The sequence below is a fragment of the Fusarium musae genome, chromosome 2, assembly GCF_019915245.1.
Source record: "Fusarium musae strain F31 chromosome 2, whole genome shotgun sequence".
In the NCBI taxonomy this organism is placed as follows: domain Eukaryota; kingdom Fungi; phylum Ascomycota; class Sordariomycetes; order Hypocreales; family Nectriaceae; genus Fusarium; species Fusarium musae.
In genome coordinates, this window is record NC_058388.1 from 304365 (window position 1) to 329806 (window position 25442).

The window sequence follows — 25442 nt, forward strand, 5'->3', positions numbered from 1 at the left end:
TATTTGTCGAATTTCTTCAATAAACCGCTCGTGTCTTCGGGTGTTAGGTCCGTTCGCAATCTGGCGGGAAGGATGTCGTAAAGATTCACGATGTTGAAAATCGGATCCTTCCCGGGAACATTATCCTTCGGTGTTTTCCAACGACTGAAAGTTTGGTGACAGTCTTCAAGAGTCGCAAGGAGCTTCGTAAGCCCTTCGACTTCGGCGGAGTTGGATACAATGATGTGCCAATCCACCTTGTCATGATCGACGCAGAGACACTTGACGGATTGAAAGTAGCGAAAGACTTGGGGGAAATGTCCATCCTCGATATAGTGTTAGATTTGCGAACACAATGGTGAAGAAGGAGGGTCTCACAAAGGTTGGCAGTAATACGGCGAGGCGCTTGGTTTCTATGGGTTGCACCTCGCTGAATACGGGATGTTCAGGTTTGTAATTGACGAGCCGGTCGGTGTATCGACTATCGTTGGCCGGCTGCGGCGGCCATGATGGCGGGTCTGATGGAACCCATGGAGTCTCGATGTCGTTCGGTCGGAATGGGAGGTGAGGCGATGTGTGAAGCGCGAAGAAGACGACCGTGGAAAATGTCAGAACCGAAACTCCAATTAGAGCGTTTTTGAGCCTGCATCGCCAGTTAGTGTTGCTTACAGGATGCCTGAGACGGGAAGCTAACTTGCCACGAAAGATAGTTGGGCTTGACAAAGAGCTGTTCGTACGAGTATGACATCTTCATGTCAAACATCCTATTTACAACAGCGGCGAACAGAAGATTATCTTGGGGAGGGGGAATTTGGTTCAGGGATGGAGAAATGCGAAATGCTTCTAAATCCCATAAATCACATGATGGAGTCCAGACCGCGAAACCTTTAGCAGCATGCCAGCTCGTGTTCTAGCTCTGCGACTAGTAAAGCTTGTTCTATCCCATTCCTCTAATAAGGCTAGCGAAGCACATCGCGCAATGAAAGCAGGTCGCTAAACTGAAACTAAGCCTGAATTAATTGACTGGAATGAAGACCATCTATTTCTACCGAACCAAACCCCATGACAAGGAATTCTATATCGCTATGCCACCCAATCACTCCCCCACATGTAAATCAAATCCGTTTTCCGCTAAACTCCTCTGCTGGCCAACCCTGCATCGTCCTCCTCTCCTCGACAACATCGCCACCCATGATAAGCGTATGCTCCAGTAAGCAGCTATCACTCTTCATCAGCGCGCCACTCAGAAGTCGGCTTCCTGTTCGGAGTACGCATCTATCACCAATCTCGACTCTGTTCAAATCGAACTTGCCACGTGTGTTAATGTGCGCGACGACACTGGCGTCATCGACGACAACGCGATCGCCAAGCGTGATAAGATCAGGCTCAGTGAACATAAGGCTTGGGGTGCCATTGACGAAGAGCGCACAGTCTTTGCCAATCTTGGCGCCCATGAGCTTGAAGTAGATAACCATCCAGTGAGTACCAGTCAGCAGATTCAGAATACCATTGCCTTTGTAGCACTGCCGGCGAAGGCGCTCAATGCCGAGGAAGATCTGCCAGCGCTGGCAATACGGAGACTTGTCCCAATCGTAGTTACCAGCCTTGCGACGGCCCATGAGTAGCCACTTTGATCCAATGATGATCGCCAGCGCAAGGACAGATTGAATGGTGGAGAGAACGGCGATGCCGGCAAACATGGTGAGGAAGATGGCGACAAGGTCAAACCAGACGTTCATACCACGAGGAAAAGAGCTTCGGAACATGATACCAACGAATTGAATAGATGAGACGCTGGGAACATCCCAGTATACGGCGGTGAAGACTGTGAAGAAGGCAGAGTAGCAGAAGATGGCAAAGGGGCCTAGGACATGATAAGGTGCTAGCTTTAGATAGAAAGCTCGACCGAATGGAGAGAGATGCTGTGCCCAGTTTCCTTTGCCATCACTGCCTTCGGTGTCGCTTCCTGATGTGATGCTAGGCTGTGTATCTGGACGTTCTTTCTCGTCATTCAACTTCTTTTCGTTCGTGAGGGTATCCTCCGACTTAATGTTGCGGATGTGAGAGCGAGAGACCTTGGTATCACTACCGGTCAACAAGCACACTGCATCTCCTGCCTTGGAGCCAACATAGGTACCGTCAGAGGCATAGTTTCCGTTTCTCTTGGTCAAGGCACCGGAGCCCATAGTGGTTCGTTCACCAACAGTAACACCAGGGAGAAGACAAACACGATCCGCGATCATGGCACGGTCCTGGATGGTGACCTTCTCAGACGCGATCGCATCAGAAGTGACGAGATGAGAACGGGAACCAAAGACTACATCGTTACCAACGTCAATGAGATGATAGTCTCCGATGCTAGGGCCAGTACCAGGCCAGTACACACGTTCACCAATCTTAGCACCAAGTATTCTCAACGCAATAGATGTAGCCTCGTAGTGCTGACCAAACAAAGATGTCATCCGATGTAATTTGCCCTCAGGCAACAGCGTCTTGATCAAGTTCGCCCTCCAGATATCCACCGTGGATCGCGAATTGGCTTTGAGTTTGCCAAAGATGCAGTCCAGAGTAGACTTGACTAGGATGACGAACCCAAAGAGAAAGAATGGACCGAATAGACATCCGAGAGCAAGAGCGAGGTAATGGTATGCGATTCGGTTGGGCTGCGTGAACCAGTCCACACTGCTTCTCAATGGAGCCTTGTGGTTAACCTTTTGACCCTGTGTAGTTACCATGCCGACAAGACCGGCCATCCAAGGAACTGCGGAGAGGAATAAGCCGATGAGCTTGAGAGGCATTGTGAAGAGCAGGCTCAACGCCCAGTGAGGCTTGGGCTTCTCACTTGGAAGCTGGTCTCTGTACTCCTCACTTGCATCCTGCATCTCCCAGCTCGATGAGTTGAAGCCAAGGCATGTATTGGGAGGCATGATAGTTCCAGGCGCGATGATGGAAGACACTCCAACAGAGCAGTTGCTTCTAATGGTGATGCGACCAAGATACATCGACGTATTCCCCTCAGCAGCAAAAGGTCGACAAATGCACTTTGTAAGGTTACAATCATCACCAATATCAATCAAATCCCACTCTCCAATCGCCACACCCTCCAGCTTCACCTTCTTCCCGATCTTGGCCCCCATAAGCCGACAGTAGATCCTCTCCGTCGTCTCATTTGCATCAAAGAAGCCCTTGCCACAGATTGCAACAATCTTTTGCACAAGCCACCATCGGGTATGATACATTCCCCACATCGGGTACAGACCCTCGCGATAGCGGCCGATGATGAGCCACTTGCAAATGATGCCGACGATGGGTGATACAAAACCAATGATGATGCGCGCGATGAGCATGGAAACGGTGAGGTTGAGAAACCGTCCGGGCAGGGAGTGGTTGGTAGGGAGTTTTTGAGAGTGCGCGAGGGTCACGAAGAATATTGTCCATTGGACTGCGCGGCGGAGGGGGTAGAAGACCACGAGGGGGAAGAGCTGCAGGATCATGAGGAAGGGGTTCGTGGAACTGCAAGTCTCGGTACATCCGACGATAGCGCTTGGCTGGTCAGACTCATCGGTCTTGCTATCGAGCATCTTATCAATTTGTACAGCGATGGAAGTCACGGTGCCGCCGTTGAAGACTGCTGTGATGGGCAGGCTGATGCTGAACTCGGAACGGAGCATTGAGAGAAGACGGCCGGCGCGGAGGGAGTCACCGCCGAGGCTGAAGAAGTCGACGTCACGGGGGATGTCTGCGGGTGGGATGGATAGGACCTCGGCGAAGGTTTTGGTCACTAGGCCTTCTGTGCTGGCTGCTAGTTTGTTGAGTGATGCCAATTGGAGTTGCTCGAGTTCTGAGCGGAGTACCTCGACGTCGATCTTTCCAGATGAGTCCTTTTGGAATGGGTGAGGCATGAGGTGTATCTCGGTAGGGATCATGTAATTGTCGATTATTGATGCCAATTGGTGTCGAATGCTGTTGACAATATCAGAGCCGACAGAACCTCCAGCTTTAGGCGCAAGGACGACTTCAGGCGAACCATCATGATTGCTGGGCAGGCAAAAGACGTCAAGCTCTGGAGCCATGTTCTGAACGTGAGTCGCAAGCTTGGTGTAGTCAACAGCACAAGACGAGCACTGTATGGCCTCTGACAGAGGGGTATCAGCAGGAGGACAAACGGCATCCCAGTGCCTCCCCATATAAGGCGTATCATCAGTAACAGAAGGGAGTCCCAGCCGTTGACCAAGCTTTATGCGTAGGACCTTGTTGTTGTTCTTAGGAAGGTCATCCATGTAAGTGATCAACACGGGCCACTTTGCCTGCTGAAGAGAAGACTTCAACGCACCGTGCAGCGTCCTCAGATCAACACGCGGAGCACCCGGAGGCGTGACAAGAACGGTAGCGACAACCTCTTGTAGAACATCATGCGATGCCGAGAACGCCAAAGCCTGCGAAACCCTCCCGTGTATAGGCGAGTCACTCGTTTTCGAAGCCGTCATGATAGCATTCTCAACCTCAAATGGAGATATCAACTCTCCACCACGGTTGATGACCTCTTTACTCCGACCGGTGATGTAAAGATATCCATCTTCGTCCATGTATCCAAGATCACCAGTGTCGAACCAGCCGGCCTCGTTGAATGGTGACTTGTCATATGTCCCATCAGGCTTGAGATAGCCCGGGAAGAGAGGTTCTCCGCGAACGCAGATACGACCGACGGTGCCGTTCAGAACGGTTTGTTCAGACCAGTCGAGGACTGTGAGTTCGGGGCCGGTGCTGATACCTGATGTACCTTCGCGATCGAGACGGTAGTCTAGTGGGGGTGTAGAAATGGGCATGCATCTGTTCCTGTTAGCATGTATCATCTTGAAGGTGAAATGACTTACTCTGTCATTCCATAACTCGGTAAGACGACACAGTTGAACGTGTCCCTCAATTGATACGCCAAAGACGGTAATAGGCCACCAGCAGCGTTACAAGCTAACCGTATCCGACTCTTTCGAAGAGCTTCGGGTCGCGCCGCGGCTTCTGCGATGATGATGGAGTGCATCGATGGTGAAGCGTAGTACCATGTTGGTTGAATAGTCTCAGCGACGTCCCAAAACAGATTGGCATCGAAGGAGGGACAGCAGACTGTAGAACCGCCGGAGAAGATTGGTGCAAAAATGTTGCGAACTAGCCCTCCTCTGCATAATATTAGCAAAAGCGAGTCAAAGACGAGTAGGTGGCTTACACGTGGTAGAGGGGCATCATGTTCAGACAAATGTCACTGGCTGTGAGACCCCATGATTCAATGACGAATGCAACACCAGCTATGATGGAGTGAACTGTTAGTGGGACTACCTTCTTGGTGCCCGACGTTCCACTCGTGAAGAGAATCAGACCAATGTCATCAGCCTTGTTAGCGACTCGCTCAGCGCTGGCAGTGGGGATAGCTTCTCCATCGACTGTCCTTAGCGAGATGCCCTCATCTCGAGTCCAGTTCATGATGAAGATCTGGATCTTGTTATCTGATACCCAATTGGCATCAAGCTGCAGTTTTGTGTACTCATCCTTCGTTGTGAGGATAAAGTCTGCTCGGGCTTGGAGAATGTCCGCTCTGAATTGTTCTGCTCCAGCGGCGGGGTTAATTGGCGATGCGGTGTAGTAAGTCGTGACTGCGATGCATGTAGCTGCTAGTAATGGACCATTTGGTAACGCGATAGAAACAACAGGCTTTTTATCTGATATATTGACGGGAAGTCGGAAGTTGTCAACGAAGTGTCGTGTTTCACGGTGGGAGATGACATCCTCATCTGTGGGGGCTCGTAGGGCTGGCTTGTCATCGCGACCAATGAACTGCGCAAAGGATGTATACGACCTCTTGACTAGCGTTGAAGCTCGTTCAATTAGGGAAGAGATCTCGTGGGTGCCTTTTGTCTTGGCCTCTTCCGGAAGCTGGGTGTAGATGCGTGTATAAGTCTTGATGAGTTGGAAGACTGGCCATGGACCAGGCAATTCCTCAAGGAGATGACATAGAGTGTAGAGGGAGGAGATGGAATGCTGTTGGGTTGTAGGAATGGCAGCCAAGAGATCAGCTCTGCCTGGGTTCAGTGCTACAAGGGACTTGAACTGTTGACTCTCCCTGACCGCCATTGGTGGGATGTCACACAGCTCCCGTAGTAAACACAGCACACTCATATCTCGATCAACAAAGCGTTAATAAAGATGATCCTTTGATTCTGAGTAATGAAGATCTGATAATCCTCTTCATCACAGCGCTCTCGCATCTCTATATAACCATCCGTCCAGCCTGGCAGCTCTCATCACAGCCCTTCCACTTTTTTACCCAATTTCGTCTCGCCGGCAGATCAACAGGCAGAACATGAAGTCTAATCTGCAATGTCACGTCCAAAGATCAACCAAACCTGAAATCAAATCACGGAGGTCCTACCGCCGGTCCACTCCATCCCACTTAGACTTATTGGCGCCCCGATTTACGACAAGGGATTCTCCTGTAGATCCGATTCGATCTTCACGGCATTTTCTCTTGGGCTCCATACTAACTAGCTAGATAAGAGGTGAGTGGGTGGACCGTCCGGCATTGCCACGGGTTAATCACAACTGGCAAGCACGACAAGTTCCACGAGTGCCGGCGCTTGCTGGTTACTAAGATGGTACTAAGGGGCGGAGTGACATATGATTTTTCCTTGGTGGCCGTGCAGAAGCGGTTCGTGCGCTGATGTCACAAAAAGACTTACGACGCGAATAGTGTTCTTGACTCGCGAAAAAAGTCCAGTTTGAGGCTATGGTTATATCCACCGATTGAGTTTACGTCAATGTAACAGGTCGAACCGTAAATGCTCCTTGTTCATCTATTTCCCGATTGGCAGGGGTGATGTAACATGGTCTTTGAGCCGCATGGTGCAGGGATCTACGACCCCGGTCTCGGAGGGAAAACACGTAAGCTCAGCTCATGAGCCCTGATGATACTGATTTGATAAAGTGAGTGAGTTTCAAAAGGTTCGGGGATCACTAAGGCATTTGTAGATCGGTAGTTGGACACGAGGTGGGCTTGGTGATCCTGAGTCAGGCAGGGTTGAGAGACTGAGCGGCCGAGTGGCGCAGCGGCTGGATGCGAGGCATTGTGCGATGCAGGTGATATAATTGAGCGTGCTATCATTACCATCTTAGGCAAAGAAAAAAATTCCCAGCTCTGTATGATGATTTCAACTCTTAGCCACAAGTCTTGATTGCAAATATTCGATTTTCCGCACAGGAGTCACTGCCTGGCTGAGACGCGTATCTCATGGCGTGTCATGACACTTGCTCCAGTAGACATTCTATCAATTAAGCGAATCATCAAGCTTATCCCCATAAATTACCAGCGTCCCAAAGAAAAGACTATCATCAGGATAATCTCAATCTCGCGGGATAATGAAACCTTCGATAAAGTATTTCCAGATTATTAACGACCTTCCAAAGTGGGACTTCGACACGTCATCTGTCATTGGGCCTCCCGTAAATCTATATCAAGACAGCCCCGCCCATTAAACTATCCGTCACTGCGGCTTTCCCGCCTCTTTCTGCTCCCCGAAGCCTTACTGGACTTCATCTTACTCTCTTGAGATTGGGCTGACGAATGGCTTTGTTAATGTCATGAGAGCAACTGCCGAAAGAGCCATTAGTGGCTAACAGACTCATCATGCACAGGTTGCCTTGTGAGGCGGTATGGGTTACGAGACTCGAATGAGAAGTATCTAGTCTTACACAGAAGATAAAATCGTTCAGGTTTCGTACTGGTATCAGTAGCAAGTAATCATGGCTAGGCATCGACTCCCTACTCATGCCGCATCTCACTCGTCTAACGAGATAGCAGTTAGATATCAATGCACAAGCTTGTAATCTCATTACGAGATGCAATAATTTTCATGTGTTAGAGAGCAATAGTGACTCGTCGACTTCCGGTCATCTCTATTGTTGCACAGGATATCCCAGCACTCACGCTCCAACCAATCACTATCACGCTCAAATGTCACACTCCGTCTTATCTGCATAGCACCACACCTACTCTTACCGTCGATGCTACAGACCATCCTGCCGCTTTTCCCGCTTCTTCTGATGTACGCTAAAGCTTTATTCACTGGTCTTATCTCCTCCATGCCCTGGGCTGCAGTTCGTCGGCGCTAATGTAATAGAGATCTTCCAGCCATTGACCTCCCTGTCTACGCAGTGGATTCCTCATTGAGATCGAGCATCATTGGAGATTTACGTCTTGATTAGCGGCAATTTCATGCAATTGAGTTTGGCCGTTGATTTCAATACCGCTCGCGATCAGCACAAACCCCAAACTCCCCTCGAGTATATTTTAACTATTATATTAAAACCGAAATGTATTTTCTAACCTTATAACTGACTTATAAACTTAATACTACTACTACCTTCTAATTACCTTAAACCTTCTTCTAACCTTTATTTTAGCTCTAATAGTACTAATATATATATTATTATAAAACTTTTTTTAAGCTTTTCTTATATATTAGTATTTTTTAATAAATCTAATTATTATATATTATACCTAAAAGTCCTTTTTAATAAATTACTATCTATATATTAAATATAAATATAATTTAAATATAGTTTTTTTAAAATAGCTTTTTAATTATTTTAATTCTCTTTTTATTTTTTAAATTATATAAAAAAATAGTATTACTTTTTTTATTAAGTAATATTAATAATACTTATAAAGAATTAAGCTATTATATAAGTAATAGTCTTATAATTAAATAAAGTAAGCTTAATAAGAAATTTATTACTTAGCTAATTAAAGTCTTATATAAAGATATACTTTATAATAGCTTTATAATTAAATTTATTATAGCTATAATTATATTATAAAGTTACTTTATATATTACTATAGTAAAAAGTATAATATTAGCTTTATAAATATAATTATTAATATAAGTTTAATTAAGATATTTTTACTAAAAGACTAGTTTTATTAAAGCTATTATTTTAAAAAACTAAGTTATTTATAGTATTAAGCTAACCTTTTTTAACTAAAGGATTAAAAGTAACTTTTTATATATCTTTAAGGCTAGCTAAAGAGTTATTATTTAAGTTCTTATTATATTAGCTTTATATTATAGCTATTAGTTAGTTATTATAGTATTAATATCTAAATTATAGGCTAGAAGTGTTATTTATAGTTAAGGCTTATAGCTATAAGCTTATTCTAGTAGAGAGAACCTAGAGTATATTTTAAATATCCTAATACCTTTGATAGGGCGGTATTTATGTTCTCGTGGATCACGGTGTGAGGTATCTTATTTGCGAGGGGATGAAGGCCTGAAAGCCCATATTCCCCGGCATGCTTTAGTCCAATGGCGTCCTGATGTTTGTGGTGGAGCGGGTGGCAAGGCTACTACGCCAAACCAATTACGTTCTCTCAAGACCGCAACCTAAATGCGCAATGAACACTAAGTTGTAAGCCAAAGCGTCAAATCCCGGCTGAGAAGAAACGTGTACTGCGTGGTAGGAGTTGATTCATGATTGACTACGTATTCAAACTGTAAGTCCCCTCACATAGAATGCTCTGGAACTATAATATGGTATACATTAGATTAAGTCATCTTGGATTCCCCTAGCATAATTCCCCGCGCCCTGAGGAAGATTGTTCTTGATTTCCGTATGTCCTTCTTGTTAACCAAGAACTGCATTATGAACAATTAAAAGAGTCAGGCAAGCTTCCAGTTTGTTGGGGGAGCAACGAGATGGCTTTCTGGGTTCAAATGGTGGTCAGCCTGATAGCTTGTACCGTGCCCTTCCCGCCAACGATGAATCCTAATCTCTTGGATCAAAGAGCAAAAGGCTTGGGTGACATCCTCAGTGGGTTGTTTCATGTGCTTCCAGAGTTTTTCCGGTTTGGTGTTTGCCCTCCATACTATCAGATCCAGCGGAGTTTGGTCGTAGGCGTCTCTGCCATCTGGATCCGGTTCTGTAAGACCCTGCTTACGCAGGTACGAAATGTGATCCAGGTCTCCGTACATAGCTGCGTAATGCAAGATAGATCTTTTCATAACGGTGAGAAGATCAAGTCTTGCGCCTCTTGTGTGGAGAACATCAAAGACGCTATTACACCAGGGAATACAAGACGCGAGATGGATAGGTGTCCAGCCATGTGCATCCGGCGCATCGATATCGGCTCCTCCCTTCAGAAGTGTCTCCAGCTTTCCATTGCAGTCCCATGGCTCAGCCGCATTGCGACTTGCCTCGATGAGGTGATGTATTGGAGCAAAGCCTGTAACATCGGCCTTATGATTCGGATCAGCACCATGCTTTAGCAGAACCTGAACTACTTCCTTTGAGCCTTCGTCTACAGAGGCGCAGGCAGCATGCAATGCGGTACATCCCTTCGAGTCCTGGATATCAGGGTTGCTGCCCAATTTGAGCAGAGCCTCAACGACATCAACCCATCCGTAGAAAGCAGCGACGTGGAGGTGAGTATGGCACCACACGTTATTGACAAGATCGAGGCGAGCCAGGCGCCAGAAGATGGTGAGTGTGACATTCAGGAAGACAAAGTCATCAGGATCCTTCTCGACCTGGACAAAGTGCTGTTTGCGACCGTCTATTGAAGTGGTCAGTCGCATGGTCATACTTAGGGAACAGAGTAGATTAACGAGACTTAGACATGGTAAGTGTTGACAGATCTCAAACACTTAGGTAGAAGAAAGGTTTGGCTTATATCATGTGGTGACGGAGGTCCAGCATGAACTCGTAGATTGTGGGAGCAGTCAAGCTTTTTATGCACAGTGAGGAGTCAGTCGGGCTATGGCAACGCAGACTTCGAGAAGCATCCTCACTGATGGATACTTAAAGCTTATGACGTCGCTCAGCGAGACATATCGAGCCAACACACTGAAAAGTCCCGATTAACTTTAGCTTTCCAAAGACAATATGCGCATAGGGGGCCTCAGCAAAGATAAGTCACCCAATCGTCGAGAAGCATTCTCACGGAGCTCTAACATTCAGACTTTGTGAGAGGGGAAAGCATCCGTTGTTCTTATTGGGCGGGATGTTCTGCAGAGTATACCTTAAACGCTATGTGTTATCGATAAGCTAATTCTGACACATGAGGACAGTTTAATAAGCCACCAGTGAACCATGTTGTTTCCTGGGAGTGGCTCAGATCGTTCCACGCGTGTTGTAAGTAAGTTTACCAAGGCTTATCTTAGGAAATAACTCGCATAGCTCTCTTGTCATTGGTCAATTGAGTTTAAGCTCGGCGTGGATTATAAAGCTCTAGTGGAACGTCAGTCACGCAAGCTCACGTGTCGAAGCATGTCAATCACTTTTCACCAGTGATCGACGTTCGATATGTCGCGTGGCTAGATGTATCATCTGTAGTCAAGAACTTTCTTTAGCACGGACAATTTCTTTCAATGTGTGGCTTCGTTGCCTGGAATTTCAAAGTCTAATTCTGTCTCGTCGAGGGGACTGCTTCGAATCACTCGCCACCAATCGTGGCAAAAGGTTATCTGATTTGTCCATGTCTAGGTTAAAGTCCAGCCACTTTGGGCGGACGAACGGGTTCCGTGCCGTCAGCCAATCCATACCATCGTGGCTGAATCCAGATGCGAGCCTTGCCTCAACTCTCACAGTAGGTTGACTGTGAGCATGCTCTGAACCTATCACTACAGTTCATTTCGGCATTTCCAATAAGAGCCCTTGTAAGTGATTCAGTTCATGGACAGCGCGGCATATCATTGGTTCTAGCCGTTTGACTTTCGCCCGAGATGAAGTATATCACGCTTGAACGCAAAGTACCTTATGTCGGATTGGGCGTAGAACATGTCAGAATTGAAGACATAACATATCAAAACACTGATGCATTGCGGCTTACGATCCATGTCCAGACGATAAGAAATCTTCCTAAGTTCAGTGAGTTTTTCTCTTGGCAGTAAATAGCATTTCCCCCGCAACCCCAATACCCCACGTGTTCCAATCAAACTCAATTCTTGTCCTGATACAGTTTCTTCCAGTAAATCGCGTCAACCTTGACGATAGCAAAGCGGAGAAAGGGCCACGACTGCATTCGCGTGCGGAGAGTCTTTCTCCACGTCGCGAGAAGGTTCTGGTCATATGCCGTCATATCAGGTTGCCGTTTCTGCAGACAGAGCATGTAGCAGAATAGTCCGGGATATGCTAGACAGTTCCGTGTATATGCAGGCCAGAACGCTGATTGATGTCTGGCATCTAGGCCACGGATGAACTTGATGACTGTTTGGATGAGACCGCGACAAGCTTGGAGGACTGTCTCTACGGAGGATTGCATGTGGGTGAGCTGTGTGTCACTGTCGATAATGGGACGTAGCAATGCTCGCAAGACGAGGATATGCGTGGTGTAGTATGCTACGTAGAGGGATCTGTGACTCTTGACTGAGTCATCTGCGTCGCTTTCGCTCGGCTCTGGTCTGAGAGCCAGAGATTCTGGTAGGTCTTCCAGCCATTTGAGTAGCTGCTGACGTGGACCCCGAGCCTGTTCAAGTAGAGAGTCGAGGATTTGAGGCCGTGATGCAGCACGAAGGGAGCTATTGCTGTCAGTCCGGAGCAATTGGTGGTCATAAATGGGGCTACGAAGGGGTCTTACAAGAATTGCCGACAGATTGCAGAAGTGATCTCGGTCAATGAGCACAAACGGATAAAATAGTCAAGTGACTGATCCCGAATGTTTTCCGGTATGCTGGCTGTAGGATCAATGGTAAAATCGGCAGATGTAAGTGGTGAAACATCCCAGTCGTCGTCAGATATCATGGAAGATCGTCCATGAGTTACTGCACGCCAAGTATACTCAACATAAACAGCCCACCATAACCGTCTCCGAAGTCGAACCTCCCACGCCGGTAACTTCCATCCACTCGGGTTGACATTCAAGCCAAGTGACTGAGCCATGGCCAGCATAGAAGCTGCCAACGACCATACAAAGGGGTTCTCCACAACGACGACATCAAAGGGAGTGTGATTCAGTAGGAGGATAAATATCTGGATGGTTGAGAGACGAGGAAAGTGGAGTTCCTTTTGTAGACAGGTGTAGGAGACTTGCCAGAGATCGTTGACATCCGGCTTGAAATATGCACTGTCAAGACAGAGTTTCTCATCCCAGGGCGTGAAGGGCAGTGCAAGCGCGTATACGCCCGCAAGTAAACCAGTAGATGCCTCTGCGACAAACCTATTCAAGTCTTCAAAGATAAGAGAGCGAGAAAGGATGGGTAAATCTTCGAAAACAAATCTGAAGTACCTGTACAATAAGTAAGTAAGTACATGTTCAAAGTAAAGAGAAGGATAGAGGCATACAACTTGACTAAAGCCACGCCTGTTTCTCGATCCACCAATTTCTCAAGATGTTCCCTATCACCAAGCGACGACATACACTTATCCACAATCTTCTGACTCTCAATCGCAGTCCCAGTCTGACTCTGCAAAAAGTGAATCGGAGGATTCGCCGGAAATGCATGTTGCTGCCGTCGATACGCAACGCGATAAAAGTCGACTTCATCACTACTCGAATACGGGAAGTGATTAAGAGAAAAAGGATCAGATTCGTTGGAAAAGCCAATTAGTGAGGTTGAGTGGTCTGGCCGTTGGTCGAATGAGAGGCGTTCGAATAGGGCTGTTGGGCTGGCGGGGAGATCTGCTGATTTACCTGGGGTGAGGGTAGGGATTTCGCCGTAGTCTGAGGGCGTTGGATCATCAAGGGGTTCGAGATTGGGGAGTTCGCCGTTGGCGAAGAAGTCGAATGGTTGATCGCTGCCGTCTATGCCGTGATCGAATGAGATGTCCCAGTTGATACCGCCCCCAGGTGAGAAAATGGATTGCGACACTGTGCCATCCAGAGGAGTCAAATCGAGGCCTGTGTCAATGCCTGCAGATTGGACCTCTATTATTCGTCAGGTTATATCTTTTGCATCATTGTTCATTGTCTCATCTCACCATCCGGCATCCGCAACGCCTCATAAACATCAACATCCTGCGCAAGCGGCTGCGGCACAACAATCGGCGTCCCTCCACCACCGTCAGAATCCAGCCTTCTCGTGCGACTATCCCTGGGCTTCTTATTAGGATTTCCCACAAACGTGCAATCGCGTCCAGTGCGATCGCAGAGCTGGCATGGACGCGTCGGATCAGGGATGTTGCAGAGCACTTTTCGAGCGCGACATAAATCGCATGGTCTTTGGGACTTGGAGCGGTAGCGTCTTACACCCGCGACTTGACGATGCGGGTGCTCGTCATGACTCATTGTGAGGGGGATGCTGAGGTGAAGCTCGCGGTATGCGATTGATGAAGTGAGTTACCGATAGCGGGGTCCGAGTTGGCCGATAACCGGCACGTGATTGAAGCCAGTAAGGTAGTTAGCGTTGGTGGACATGATTGATGTCTGTCATGGAATACAGATTATCGCATTGTACGACATGAAATAAAAGTCTAAGGAATAAACGAAGGCAATTTAGGGCGATATTAGTGATATTTATTCCATAGGTTCATAGCCTTAAGGTCTCTTAAATGAGGGACTGCTTTGATCTGTATCGCTGAGATTCCACAACCTTATCATGGAGTCAATCATGGGATCAGTGAGTGTCATATTTCTGGTTGATAGTTATTTGGTATTCCTGGCTCCCACGATTGTTACAACTGATTATTCTACAATTGATTCTAATGCCGGAAAGAAATCATGTCCCGCTCTCATACCAGCTCAATGTTCACATCATGACTCGTTCTTCAGTGTAATTAAGAAAGATTTGCAATTTCTCTACATACTACACAATTAAATTCATGATACCAACTATCCAAGTCACTAATTCCTGTTGGCGCGAAGTTTATCATATCGCAAAACCGCTCCCAGAAGAACACTGGCACCAAGCGCACTGCATCATGTTAGCACTCCCAACTCCTCTACGACGAAGAAAACTTACCAATCTTCAGGCGAGCAATACTCTGTTGGGTTATGGCTGATCCCCGATCTCGTCGGCGTAAAGATCATACTCGTAGGACAAACCCGATTTGTGTAGCAGCTATCATGCCCCGCACCACTAATCATATCCCTCCAAAGCTTCCCCTCCCCAACCGTCGAGCAGACATCCTTCGCGCTCTGCTCCACCACCGAAATACACTCCTGGTTAAACTTGACTGCAGGACTATCCACAAGAAGCTCCCAGTCAACCTCACAGCCCTTCTCACTATCGTCGTGAGAAATGCGCTGGAACTCGGCTTCGCATTCTTTTACCATCTCGGCGAGGAATTCATCCTTGACGTGGCGGAGGTCGAGGGTGAATTTTACGGTGTGCGCCATTGTGTTGACGGTGCCGGGGTCGGTGGTGAAGATGCCGGTTGTTGCGAGGCCGTCGTGCTTTTTGGCGATTGTGTTGGCGGCGACGAGCATCTTGCTGGCGGATAGGACGGGGTCTTTGCGGGCGTAGAGTGGTGTTGTGCCTGCGTGGCTGTCGCGGCCTTTGACGGTGATGTTGAACCATTTGAATGCTTGGACTCCTATATCCGCTGTTAATCCTGTACAATGCCCGTAAAGGGATTTTCTTACCGTGCACAACGCCAATCTTAAGACCCTCGTCTTCAAGAATGGGACCTTGCTCGATGTGAAGCTCGAAATGCGCGGCGAAGGGATTTGATCGATATGAAGCAGGCTGGTCACCGCAGTAGCCTATCCTGTCGAGCTCCTCCTTCATCGACTTGGGGTCAGCAGCCAAAACTTCCCTTAAATTCCATGCAGTTTCGAGAGGGATGACATCGGCCCAAACACCTGAAGACACAGCCATCTTGGGAAAGCGAGCACCCTCCTCGCTACGAAAAAGTCAGCCAAGTCCTCATCGCGCTTACTCGTGGCGGGATACGTACTTGGTCCAGTTCACAACTCCAATAGGCCCCGCAGTCTCATACCCATGATCATTCAAGGTTCGCAAAACCTCAAGACCCGAAATGACACCAAGAATGCCATCGTATCGTCCACCAGTAGGCTGCGTATCCAAATGCGAACCCATCATGACTGGGGGCAGATCATTGTTCTTGCCTGGTCTAATCGCAAATAGATTCCCCATTTGATCAATTGAAGTCTTTAGTCCAAGCGACTTGGCGTAGGTGATGAACCAATCTCGAACTTGCTTGTCCGAGTCGTCCAGACTGAGCCGCGCCATGCCAGTTTCTGTGGAAGCCCTAGGGTAAATGGGTTAATTTTTGAGAATATGGTGGGTTTGTGAGAATAGCTTACTTTCCATAGCGGTGCGCGGCGCCGAATTGACAGCTTTCGTGAAGTGATTTTGCGAGATCGACTTCGCTGATTTTGAATGGTGGTAGATCGAGTGAGCCCATGATGCTGGTTCTGATTTGTGTGCTGTTTGTCTCTAGAGGTTGGTGATTTCGAGCAAGACCTCAAATGTCTAACCTTAAGATATCTGCTGTTAATATTCAATCTTTCGATAACAGCACCTTGATAAATCCAAGTCTTGTCTAATTATGTATTATCTCCCCTCAATTGTTATCCTTTATCGTCCCCGACGGTCATAATTCCTCTCAACATTAGCAATCACGGCCGAGTGCTGCGAGTGGGGTCATTATCCGCCGTCGGCCGTCGGCGGAGACTAGTCTCCATTGGGAAGCTTATTGGAGCTCGGAACTGAACTGCAATCTTGCCGATGAACTATGACATAACCTTTGTGCATGGCTACAAGGATAAAAACGCGGGGTAACAGCCAGTAACTTTATCTTCAATTGACTTCTAGAGGCAGTGATTGCTGAGGAAGTTTGTTTATAACGGCTTCTGATTGATTGCGTTGTGGATTGGCTTTTTTAAATCTCATCGGAGATCATCGGAGCATGGTTCATCGCCGTAGCTCCAGTCTTCAGTCTGGAGAGTCTTATCGTCTCGTATCAGTCTTATCTCATCTCTATCACATATAATCCTTCAAAAAGGAAGGATTTACCATAATCATCTCCACTAGTGGAGTATTCCCATCTCCGCCGACGGTTTGTTACAACTTGACTATCAGACTATCAAATGCGGGGGTGGATAAGTGACCATCGTGCTGCAGATCACCTGGTGATAGCTCGGATATGCAAGTGACCTTAAAAGAACCAGTAATCCACATTTCACTTCTCGTATTCTCGCATTGCCTTGTTCAATACATACTCAAACTTGTCACGATGGAAGCCGCAGAGAAACAGTCGGAGCTCAAGATGCCGCTTGAGCAAGAGCTCGATCAGAACTCTGGCGAGATGAATGACCTCACGGAAGTTGAGAAAAAGGTGTTGTCGAAATTTGACAAGTTTGTTATGCCGCAGATGGCTCTTCTTGTTCTATTCGCTTACCTCGATCGAACAAATATCGGTAAGGACCTTGCAAACCCCAACTCCAGTTCCGAAAGCTAACCATGATACTCAAGGCAACGCACGTGTATTCGGCTTCGAAGAAGATACAGGCATGCATGGAACTCAATTCAACGACGTATCAATGTATTTCTACATCTCATACGTCGTCTTTGAAACGCCATGGGTCCTCGCCGTCAAGAAATTCGGTCCAGGTCGTGTCCTTGCTATCGCCATCATAAGCTGGAGTTTCATCACTCTGGGAACTGGCTTCGTCCACAGCTATGGCCAAGTCATAGCCTGCCGAGTCCTCCTCGGTTTCTTCGAGGCTGGTCTTTTTCCTTCTCTCACCTTCGTCGTCTCTCAGATCTACCCTCCTGCATCGCAAGGAAAACGCGTTGCGGTCCTTTATGTCTCGATTGCACTTTCTGGAGCCCTTGGTGGACTTATTGCGTATGGGATTCAGTCGATGGGTGCGAGACATGGGTTGTCGGCTTGGCGATGGCTCTTCATCATCGAGGGTGCTATCTCGCTTGTCATCGGAGCTGTTTGCTGGCTGAGTCTTCCGACTTCTCCGCAAACAGCTTGGTTCCTCTCAGAAGAAGAGAAATCAACTATGATGCTTATCAAAGAGCGCAACCATCCTTTCAAAGAAACCGAAGGCTTCTCGTGGAAGCAGGTCGTCATGGCCCTCACGGATCCCCTCGTTTGGCTTGCTTCCATCTCACTATTCTGCGCTTCCATCGCACTTTTCGGCTTCGGCACATTCCTCCCAACTCTTCTCAAGGGCCTCGAGTAAGTATCTTGACCGCTTTGATTCAGATTCAACTAATCACTTATGCAGTTACACTTCTCTACAAGCCAACTATCTTAGCATTCCTGTCTACGTTCTGGCATCCATCTTCACTGCTGCCACCACCTACGTCTCAGACCGCCTCAACCGCCGAGCCATCTGCCTCATCCACTCCCCACTACTAGTCATCGTCGGATATGCCATAGTCGTTGGTACCGGGCACAAAGCCGCGGGTTTCTTTGCCATGTTCCTCGTCGGCGGTGGCGTCTACTCTTTCAACACTGTCTTGGTAACGTATGTCAACACCCCAACTCTGTGAATTGAAGCACCGCGCTAACGATTTGTAGATGGGTATCAAACAATATGCAGCCAGACTACAAGCGCTCTGTTGCGATTTCCATGCTCATCTCACTCGCAAACGCATCTGGAATGGCGGCGTCACAGATCTATCCCATCGGGGATGCTCCTCGCTACGTCATGGGTAATGCAATCTCTCTTGGAGGAGAGGTCTTGGCACTTGTTTGCGTTGGACTCATTTATGCTCTTCTGAAGTACCGCATGCGACAGAAGGAGAAGTTGATCGCGGAGGGTAAGGATAGCAATGGAAAAGAGGGAGATCAGAGCTTGGAGTTCAAGTATGTCTTTTAAAGAGCTCTGATACGCCAAAACACAGATACCCGGTTACAGAATGCGAGGTTGCAATAACAAGACTTAGAGTTATAAAGCGTTGGTCATGATAGAGTCGACTATTGTTACGTGCATTGTCGAGAATGGTAGTGTCATTGAGTGTTATGTATTAAAATAGCTATATACTCGAAGATATTTTGGGCTTCATGACTGAAGCGCTATATACTTTGCTATATGTACTAGTAGAACGGAGCAGCAGCTTAACCACCGTAGCCAAAGTCAGGGAAAGGAGTTGTGCTCTCGTCACAGGCGAAGCGAACAAAGTACTTGTTATCGCTACCATCACCGTTGACAATGACCGTTCCATCAGGAGCCTGCACCTCAGCGATGAAGTTAAGATCGCCCTGAGCATTAGCCCACAGGAGTCGGAAGGGGGTATAAGTGCCAGCCTCGAGGTGAATGGTGTAAGACTTGGAAGTGCCACCAGGGTAGTCCTGCTCAAGGTTGGCATTCTCACGAGTCCAGCCAGAGAGGGCATTGTCGCCGAACCAGATGAGGGTGATCTCATCAGAGTTGGGGATGGTGACGACGTAGTCACCGCTCTCGGGGGCGTAGAGGTATGCGCGGTGGTTGACGGCCTTGTACTGCCAGAGCTGCTCGGGGCTGTCATCGTAGATGGCGAAGACAGTGTCGGAATGAGTACCGGGGGTGATACCGATGCGAGTGGTCTCGCCCTCGTGGGTAGGGGTGGCGGTATGGAAGAAATCAACGTCGAAGGAGGAGAAGTCAGGAGGATTATCGTTGTGGAAGCTGTGCTGGTAGATGGCATACTCCAGGCCAGCGTTGTCGCAAGACTGGTCTGCAGTGGGCTCAGCAGTGGTAGTGGTGGTGGTTGCGGCATCCGTGGTGGTCTCGGCCTCAGTAGTAGTAGCCTCAGCAGCAGTGGTGGTACCCTCGGCAGTGGTGGTAGCAGCAGTGGTGGTGTCGGCAGCGCTTGTCTCAGCTGTAGTAGTACCGGCAGCACTTGTCTCGGCAGTAGTGGTGCCTGTCTCAGCAGCGCTGGTCTCGGTGGCGCTAGTCTCGGAGACAATCACAGTAGCGAGAGTGGAGCTCTCCGAGACAACAGGGACGGAATAGTCCGTGCTAGTAGAAACAGCAGCGGTCTCAGTACCAGTGGAGGAAGGGACCTCAGTAGAGGAGACAGCAGCAGCAGTTGTGGTGGTGCGAGGCTTGCAGGGGCCAGCGGCAGCGAAGCTGGCAAAGGCCAAGCCCGCAAAGGTAACGAACGACTTCATATTGGTAAAGAACGTGATGAACAGTAAAGAATGACTGGGTGGAAAACAGAATGAACGAGTGAGTGAGTGAGTGAGGGATCTGCAGGCAGAATAAGGATCGTCCCGCTGTTAAATACAAGGTCTTCTACTCCGTAATCTACTCTTCTAATCTACTCCCATGTCAAAGAGGCGTTTTACTAGAAATGGCAATTTCATCGCAGCGGTCCAAACACTGACTCGTCTTTACGAGGGTAATATAACCATACTGCGCCAGGCTCAAAACTTTCAGCTGTTGTTTAAATTGCGACGTTGCTTTGGCTGAGCTAAAACCCACGCTGTATCCCGAATACCCCGTATTCCTCTTGGCATGGGCTCATGTTTTGTTTCTTTGCAGGGTTCAGGGATGTTTGATCTAGTTAGCTGCTCATCAAAAGGCAGAGGCTAGCAACGGTCATCGCGGTTTGTTCAGATGGTAGGGCAGTGGTCTGGGCCATCTCTGGTACTAAACCTGAAACCCGGTTACTGGTTGAAATTTACGTCATGGCGTTTATGTTTCTTGATGAGCCAATCAAGTGTCGAACAGCTTTTTTTAGTGCACTTGCACAGACTGTAATTTCTAGGCCGTTAGCTCGAGGACCGTTGAGGCTTGAGCTGCCCCTTTACCCTACAGTTTCGCAGCCCAATGGGATGAAAAGAGCAGCAGACTATTGGAACTAGTACCTGGATCCGTCCCTCAGCTGACAGCCTGGCTGCATCGTTACTGTCAACTCTCACGCCTTTTTTGTGCAGCTATTTTCGCATCATAACAATAACGCAAAGTCGCGATTTGAAAAGAAGAAATCACGCACGCGGTGAGGCGCAGCCCAAAGTGTTTTCGCTATCTTGACAGTTTTGCAACGCCGAAGCCTGCTCTAGATTTCCGCACCCCCAGCGGGGACCTAGAGATATCTTTGATTGCCGTAGCGCCACTCAGCACCATTTTACGCCACAGCTCTCGCTCCAGGATGTTCAGCGCTGTCTCTACCCCCGCTGTTGCCATTCACGGCTAAACACCATAGCGCTGACCGTCCGAACAAGCAAAGATCTGCCCCTAAAGCTAGGGCTTCAGAGACCTCTGTACCCTTAGTGATCCCACAGTCCAGTAGGACCGGGTAAAGCCTCGAATGTTGCTGGAACACTGTCGAGCTGCCAACCTCGGAGGTTTAACGCAATGCTGGCGTCGACCCCTGCTTCTACTGCTAAGAGGGCATCTTCAGCTGTGAGAACTCTCTCGCGTTGCGTTGAGGTAGGACGTAAGTGACGTCTATGTCGCCGTTGTTTCCAGTCGCTGATAAGCGCTTGGTGCTATGGCCATAGAATGTCTTAGTGATAATCAAATATCTGTGTTGAGGTGACTCATCTTCACGTGGGAGCTGTGATAAACTGATAAGGTTAAGGTGTGAAAAGCAGCTCAAGCCCCCTATTCACCCCACGCGACGCGACTGTCATCAGCTACGTCTGGTCAGCTCTAGGGTAGTAACAATGACGTTTGTATCCCTCTTGATTCCGCAAAGTTGTCGGTTGATCATCAGTCCATTCAACTAAGAGTGCTAGAGATATGCCGGTAAACGCTTTTAAGCCAAGGCTTTGATTTCGTCGACTGTGCTAGGCCTTGCATCCTTTGCATTTGTTCTATCTTAGAATCAAGTTTGGTTTCATGGTGAAGTGAGCTACCCGGTGTGTTTCTTGGAAGAAATGGTATTAGAGATGAAGAACGGGAGTTAATTGATGTCTTCCATAGAAATATCACTTCGCTAGTGTTTGTTACAATTGAACGATGCTAGGACGACTTGGCCACTGAGCCTTTATTGAGCTGAGTGTTAAGACATGCGCAGATCGGGGAGTCCGACGATCGGCGCCGTTAGCTTCGGGCGGAGTCCGCGAGATCTTCCCCACATCTCACGCAGACCCACGCCATTGGGTCAACGTCCGAGGGCTCTGTTGTTTGCGGTAATAACAGACTTATGGCGCGGAAACGGTCTGTCACGCGATTGCTGGAGCAGATTGAGGCTTTGGAGGGCAAGTTTCGGGTCATGACTGAGGAGAACACCGTAACGACGACGCTTCTGCAACGATTGAGCATGATAAAGATATTGAATATTTGACAGACAGGTACCGATTATGCATGCTGTGGCTCAGAATTCGAACCACTTTCATGACTGGTCGTTTCTATCTCTCTCCTCACTGGCGACAGCTCTTTGACTATGACATTTACATGTTTATACCTTCGCCGTTCTCTGTATGTAACTTCGAAGCTTGTCTGGGACTATTCGTGAGACTCCCAGTGGTCAAATGTAATGCAATAGGTGCAGATCAGAGCATGGTAAAGCCGAATGCCACTCATGTTTTCACCAGCTCCGTTTGCGAGGGTAAGATAGTACCGGGTTGTGGTATTGTTAACTTCGGACTTCAAACCTTACAAGACACTCGATGTTCAATGTCGAGAACTTGGCTCGATAACAAAGTCTCCCAACAACGATCTGCGAGGTGCTTGGCCTGCGTTTCGTTGGCAATGAGAAGATTCTGGTTGAGGCTATGGCCAATGGTACCGAGCCCAGACTTTTTCTCATTGGGCTGCTAAAAGAGGTACTCGCAGGATTTACAATTTGTGGATTCGTATGTACATAGTCAAGTCGATCTAACATCAAGAGAAGCCGTTCTTGATCCCCATCCGAGACTCGAGCCTGTTGGTTATTGAGGTTTTGCCACAGGGAACTGTGCAATATGCAACTTGGCCGATCCTAATGGGACCAACTTTATCTTTTCCTTCTTATCCTTGCCCACCACTGGGTCGATTGCAGGCCACGCTGCTGTGTCATTGTCTCCTAGCCAGGCAATCCTTCCAAGCATCGACTGTAAGAAAGACAGGGGGAGCATCCTTTGCAAAGATCGGATTGGGCAGGTCCCCAACGGTTGATGTAGACTTCTCGACGATGATGCTATCTGGATCGATTGCGTACTGCCAGAGCTCAGTCGGTTCTAACACGGAGTCGTGGGATTTGGGGTGCACCTCCTCATCTGACAGAGGCTTGCGATCGGTCTAGTTCAGTGGTTGGTGGTGCGTCTCCGTATAAGGGATATCGAATGTATAGAGCAATGGGCCGTAGTATATACTAGCAGATGAGTTACGCATTGTCATCCGAACCTCCATAGGTAGTTCCAGCGTCAAAGTCGTGGTTCCCGGAAGAATTGCTATGTGATGCAACCCAGAGTCATCTGGAGTGACTATCTTGCTCCGGCCACCATTCTTCTCGATATTCGCCCTCGGAGTGGTCCAACCGGGGATCCTGACGGCAAAGTCGAATTTAGTGTGACTCTCAATCGTGTTTTTGAGGACGGATTCAAATGGATAGCTCGTTTCGCATTTGACTTTTCTCATGATATAAGCCATTGAAAGACCACAGTAAACACAAGTCTAGAGTCTCACCTTTGACTGTTTTGCCTTTAATCTGAGTTTCAACAGATGTAGGTCCAAGGAGAATGTGCGCAAGACTGCTTTCATTGATCTTCGCATGAGACGAGGCTACGTACTAAGCATACGCTTGACGGTGGTTGACTGTACAGCAGGGCTGGGTACAAGAGATGAGTTTAGGAGCGTTTATCAATTGTAAAGTTGTCGACTCACAAAATTGGGTTCCAAGCCGTATGTATTGGCGTAAGAAACGACATTGAAAAATGGGTTTTGGGTCAGATTCCCTGAGAAGACTTGGTTTGTTTGCGTGACATACTGGCGAGAGCACCCTGCATCGAATTAGCAGTGTGTTATACTGAGCGCAAGATCATTCTGTCCTTACAGTCTGGGCTCATGGCGGCTGGAAATGCGTTGAAGGCTGCAAGTTCTGCTTTGTCTGCGAAGCTGTTGTCCCCATGAATACGGTATAGGAAGGCGTAGGAAAAGACGCACTCGACTGCCATACAGAGCTCTGACCTAGATTTGTGTGTTTAGTTTCACAATTTGGGGGTTCCCAATCATTCGGAGACGTACTGGGCTTCAACGTACCTAGTGGCGGGCGCCATGTTTTAGCACAGTGTTACGATAGAGTAAGCGGCAGGGCTAAAGCCCATGCTTCTCGTACGTGTCATGTGCCCAGCACGCTCCCGTGTTGGTTGGAGGTTGGATATGTCGTAAACGCTTCTGAGTGGACAGTGATGCAGCGAATGCCAGGTCTCTCAATGATTAATCAGCCGTGTCCCCTGTATATATCCCCTGCTCTCCCAGCTGATCTGATCTAAGAGTTTACACTGTTAGTTCTCCTCCGCCCAGCCAACGATTCTTCTCGGCCACAATATCAGTAAGTCATGAAAAGCAGTCGTTGGAATTCTCCATTGACCGTTCCATAGAAGAGTATCAGACGCATCCATCATTTTAATAATGCCTGAGAGTACCGAAGCTACGAAGCTGGCTCAGCGCGCATTGAAAGAACATGGACCCTTGAAAGAGGTAGAGCCCAACATTGTCGGCATCGATGGGCATCGCTTTCGTATCAACTATGGAGTGCCGCAAGAGGTTACAGATAGACTAAATGCGCTCTGTGATCAGGATGAAGTCAAGTACGAGGATATCCCTGATGATTTGAAGGCATATGAGGTCAAGGAGGACTCGAATAATGGCAAGTAGTTGTGCGATCAACACAAGAGTTTTGACTGTCAAAGACCCGGTTCTTCATCATACCTCAACCAGATAGTTGAGGATGGCGCAATACAAATGACATTCTAATTGCTTTGCAGCTTTCAGAAATCACAACCCCTTGCACAATTGCTACGATACTTCTCATGGGAGGAATGAATGGTATTGTTATTGGCTACCAACGCGTAATTTAGGTGCACCGCGCGGCACAATCTGGAGTCCAGAACATATTAACTAAATTTGCGGCATTTTTTGCCGCTGTTTCTTTCCAAGCTCGTGCACTAACAGTTATCGTCTTATCGGCTGTTTAAGCCTCTGATGATACCGCCTTACGGCCCGACCAAGTGCATTTTGAATGGATAGGATTTGTCTCAAAAGTTCCTTACATGTGATTTGCTGGTACCAGTTGATCATAATCACCAGAGCGCGCCTTACCTGTGCCTGTTAATTGCACTGCCATTGGTTAATAACTGCCGAAAAGAGGTCAGGGCCCCCATGCTGTTGGTTCTACTCCGGAAGCACGGCACAAAAGTATGCTGGTTAGAACCAACAGCATATACGAGGGTCGAACAGACGGCGGCCACGAGTTACACCGGGGAAGAAAGGCTATGCCGTCCAAGACTCTGATACAAAAATTCCTGTGCTCATCCAGCGTGATGTATCCCGACTTTTATTGCGCCAAGGAAAAGTCTGAGTGGTATTCATTGTGTGATGCCTGAATACTGCCATTGCAGAAAGTCCAATTAAAAGGTACAACAAGAA

General features: G+C 47.9%; 8 protein-coding genes across 8 annotated transcripts; 2 read left to right on the top strand and 6 right to left on the bottom strand.

Moving 5' to 3' along the window:
- Positions 1-1094: 1094 nt before the first annotated feature.
- On the bottom strand, positions 1095-6102 carry J7337_002056 (putative NRPS-like protein biosynthetic cluster; the record flags this gene model as incomplete). The annotated part of the gene is made up of 3 exons (XM_044819789.1): positions 1095-4809; positions 4854-5153; positions 5201-6102. The coding sequence occupies 3 exons, from the start codon at positions 6100-6102 to the stop codon at positions 1095-1097; spliced, it is 4917 nt and encodes a 1638-aa protein (XP_044684089.1).
- A 3582-nt stretch (positions 6103-9684) lies between these two features.
- Positions 9685-10642, bottom strand: J7337_002057 (uncharacterized protein; the record flags this gene model as incomplete). Its single annotated transcript, XM_044819790.1, has 2 exons — positions 9685-10577; positions 10630-10642. 2 exons carry the CDS (start codon positions 10640-10642, stop codon positions 9685-9687), a joined length of 906 nt encoding a protein of 301 aa, XP_044684090.1.
- Positions 10643-11960: 1318 nt separating this feature from the next.
- On the bottom strand, positions 11961-14246 carry J7337_002058 (uncharacterized protein; the record flags this gene model as incomplete). The annotated part of the gene is made up of 4 exons (XM_044819791.1): positions 11961-12540; positions 12600-13247; positions 13304-13886; positions 13940-14246. The coding sequence occupies 4 exons, from the start codon at positions 14244-14246 to the stop codon at positions 11961-11963; spliced, it is 2118 nt and encodes a 705-aa protein (XP_044684091.1).
- Positions 14247-14801: 555 nt separating this feature from the next.
- On the bottom strand, positions 14802-16327 carry J7337_002059 (uncharacterized protein; the record flags this gene model as incomplete). The annotated part of the gene is made up of 5 exons (XM_044819792.1): positions 14802-14871; positions 14920-15493; positions 15543-15802; positions 15857-16171; positions 16227-16327. The coding sequence occupies 5 exons, from the start codon at positions 16325-16327 to the stop codon at positions 14802-14804; spliced, it is 1320 nt and encodes a 439-aa protein (XP_044684092.1).
- An 831-nt stretch (positions 16328-17158) lies between these two features.
- Positions 17159-18761, top strand: J7337_002060 (uncharacterized protein; the record flags this gene model as incomplete). The annotated part of the gene is made up of 4 exons (XM_044819793.1): positions 17159-17342; positions 17398-18115; positions 18165-18407; positions 18461-18761. The coding sequence occupies 4 exons, from the start codon at positions 17159-17161 to the stop codon at positions 18759-18761; spliced, it is 1446 nt and encodes a 481-aa protein (XP_044684093.1).
- Positions 18762-19000: 239 nt separating this feature from the next.
- On the bottom strand, positions 19001-20035 carry J7337_002061 (uncharacterized protein; the record flags this gene model as incomplete). The annotated part of the gene is made up of 1 exon (XM_044819794.1): positions 19001-20035. The coding sequence occupies one exon, from the start codon at positions 20033-20035 to the stop codon at positions 19001-19003; it is 1035 nt and encodes a 344-aa protein (XP_044684094.1).
- Positions 20036-23815: 3780 nt separating this feature from the next.
- Positions 23816-24070, bottom strand: J7337_002062 (uncharacterized protein; the record flags this gene model as incomplete). The annotated part of the gene is made up of 2 exons (XM_044819795.1): positions 23816-23981; positions 24039-24070. 2 exons carry the CDS (start codon positions 24068-24070, stop codon positions 23816-23818), a joined length of 198 nt encoding a protein of 65 aa, XP_044684095.1.
- Positions 24071-24425: 355 nt separating this feature from the next.
- On the top strand, positions 24426-24671 carry J7337_002063 (uncharacterized protein; the record flags this gene model as incomplete). Its single annotated transcript, XM_044819796.1, has 1 exon — positions 24426-24671. One exon carries the CDS (start codon positions 24426-24428, stop codon positions 24669-24671), a length of 246 nt encoding a protein of 81 aa, XP_044684096.1.
- Positions 24672-25442: the final 771 nt, after the last annotated feature.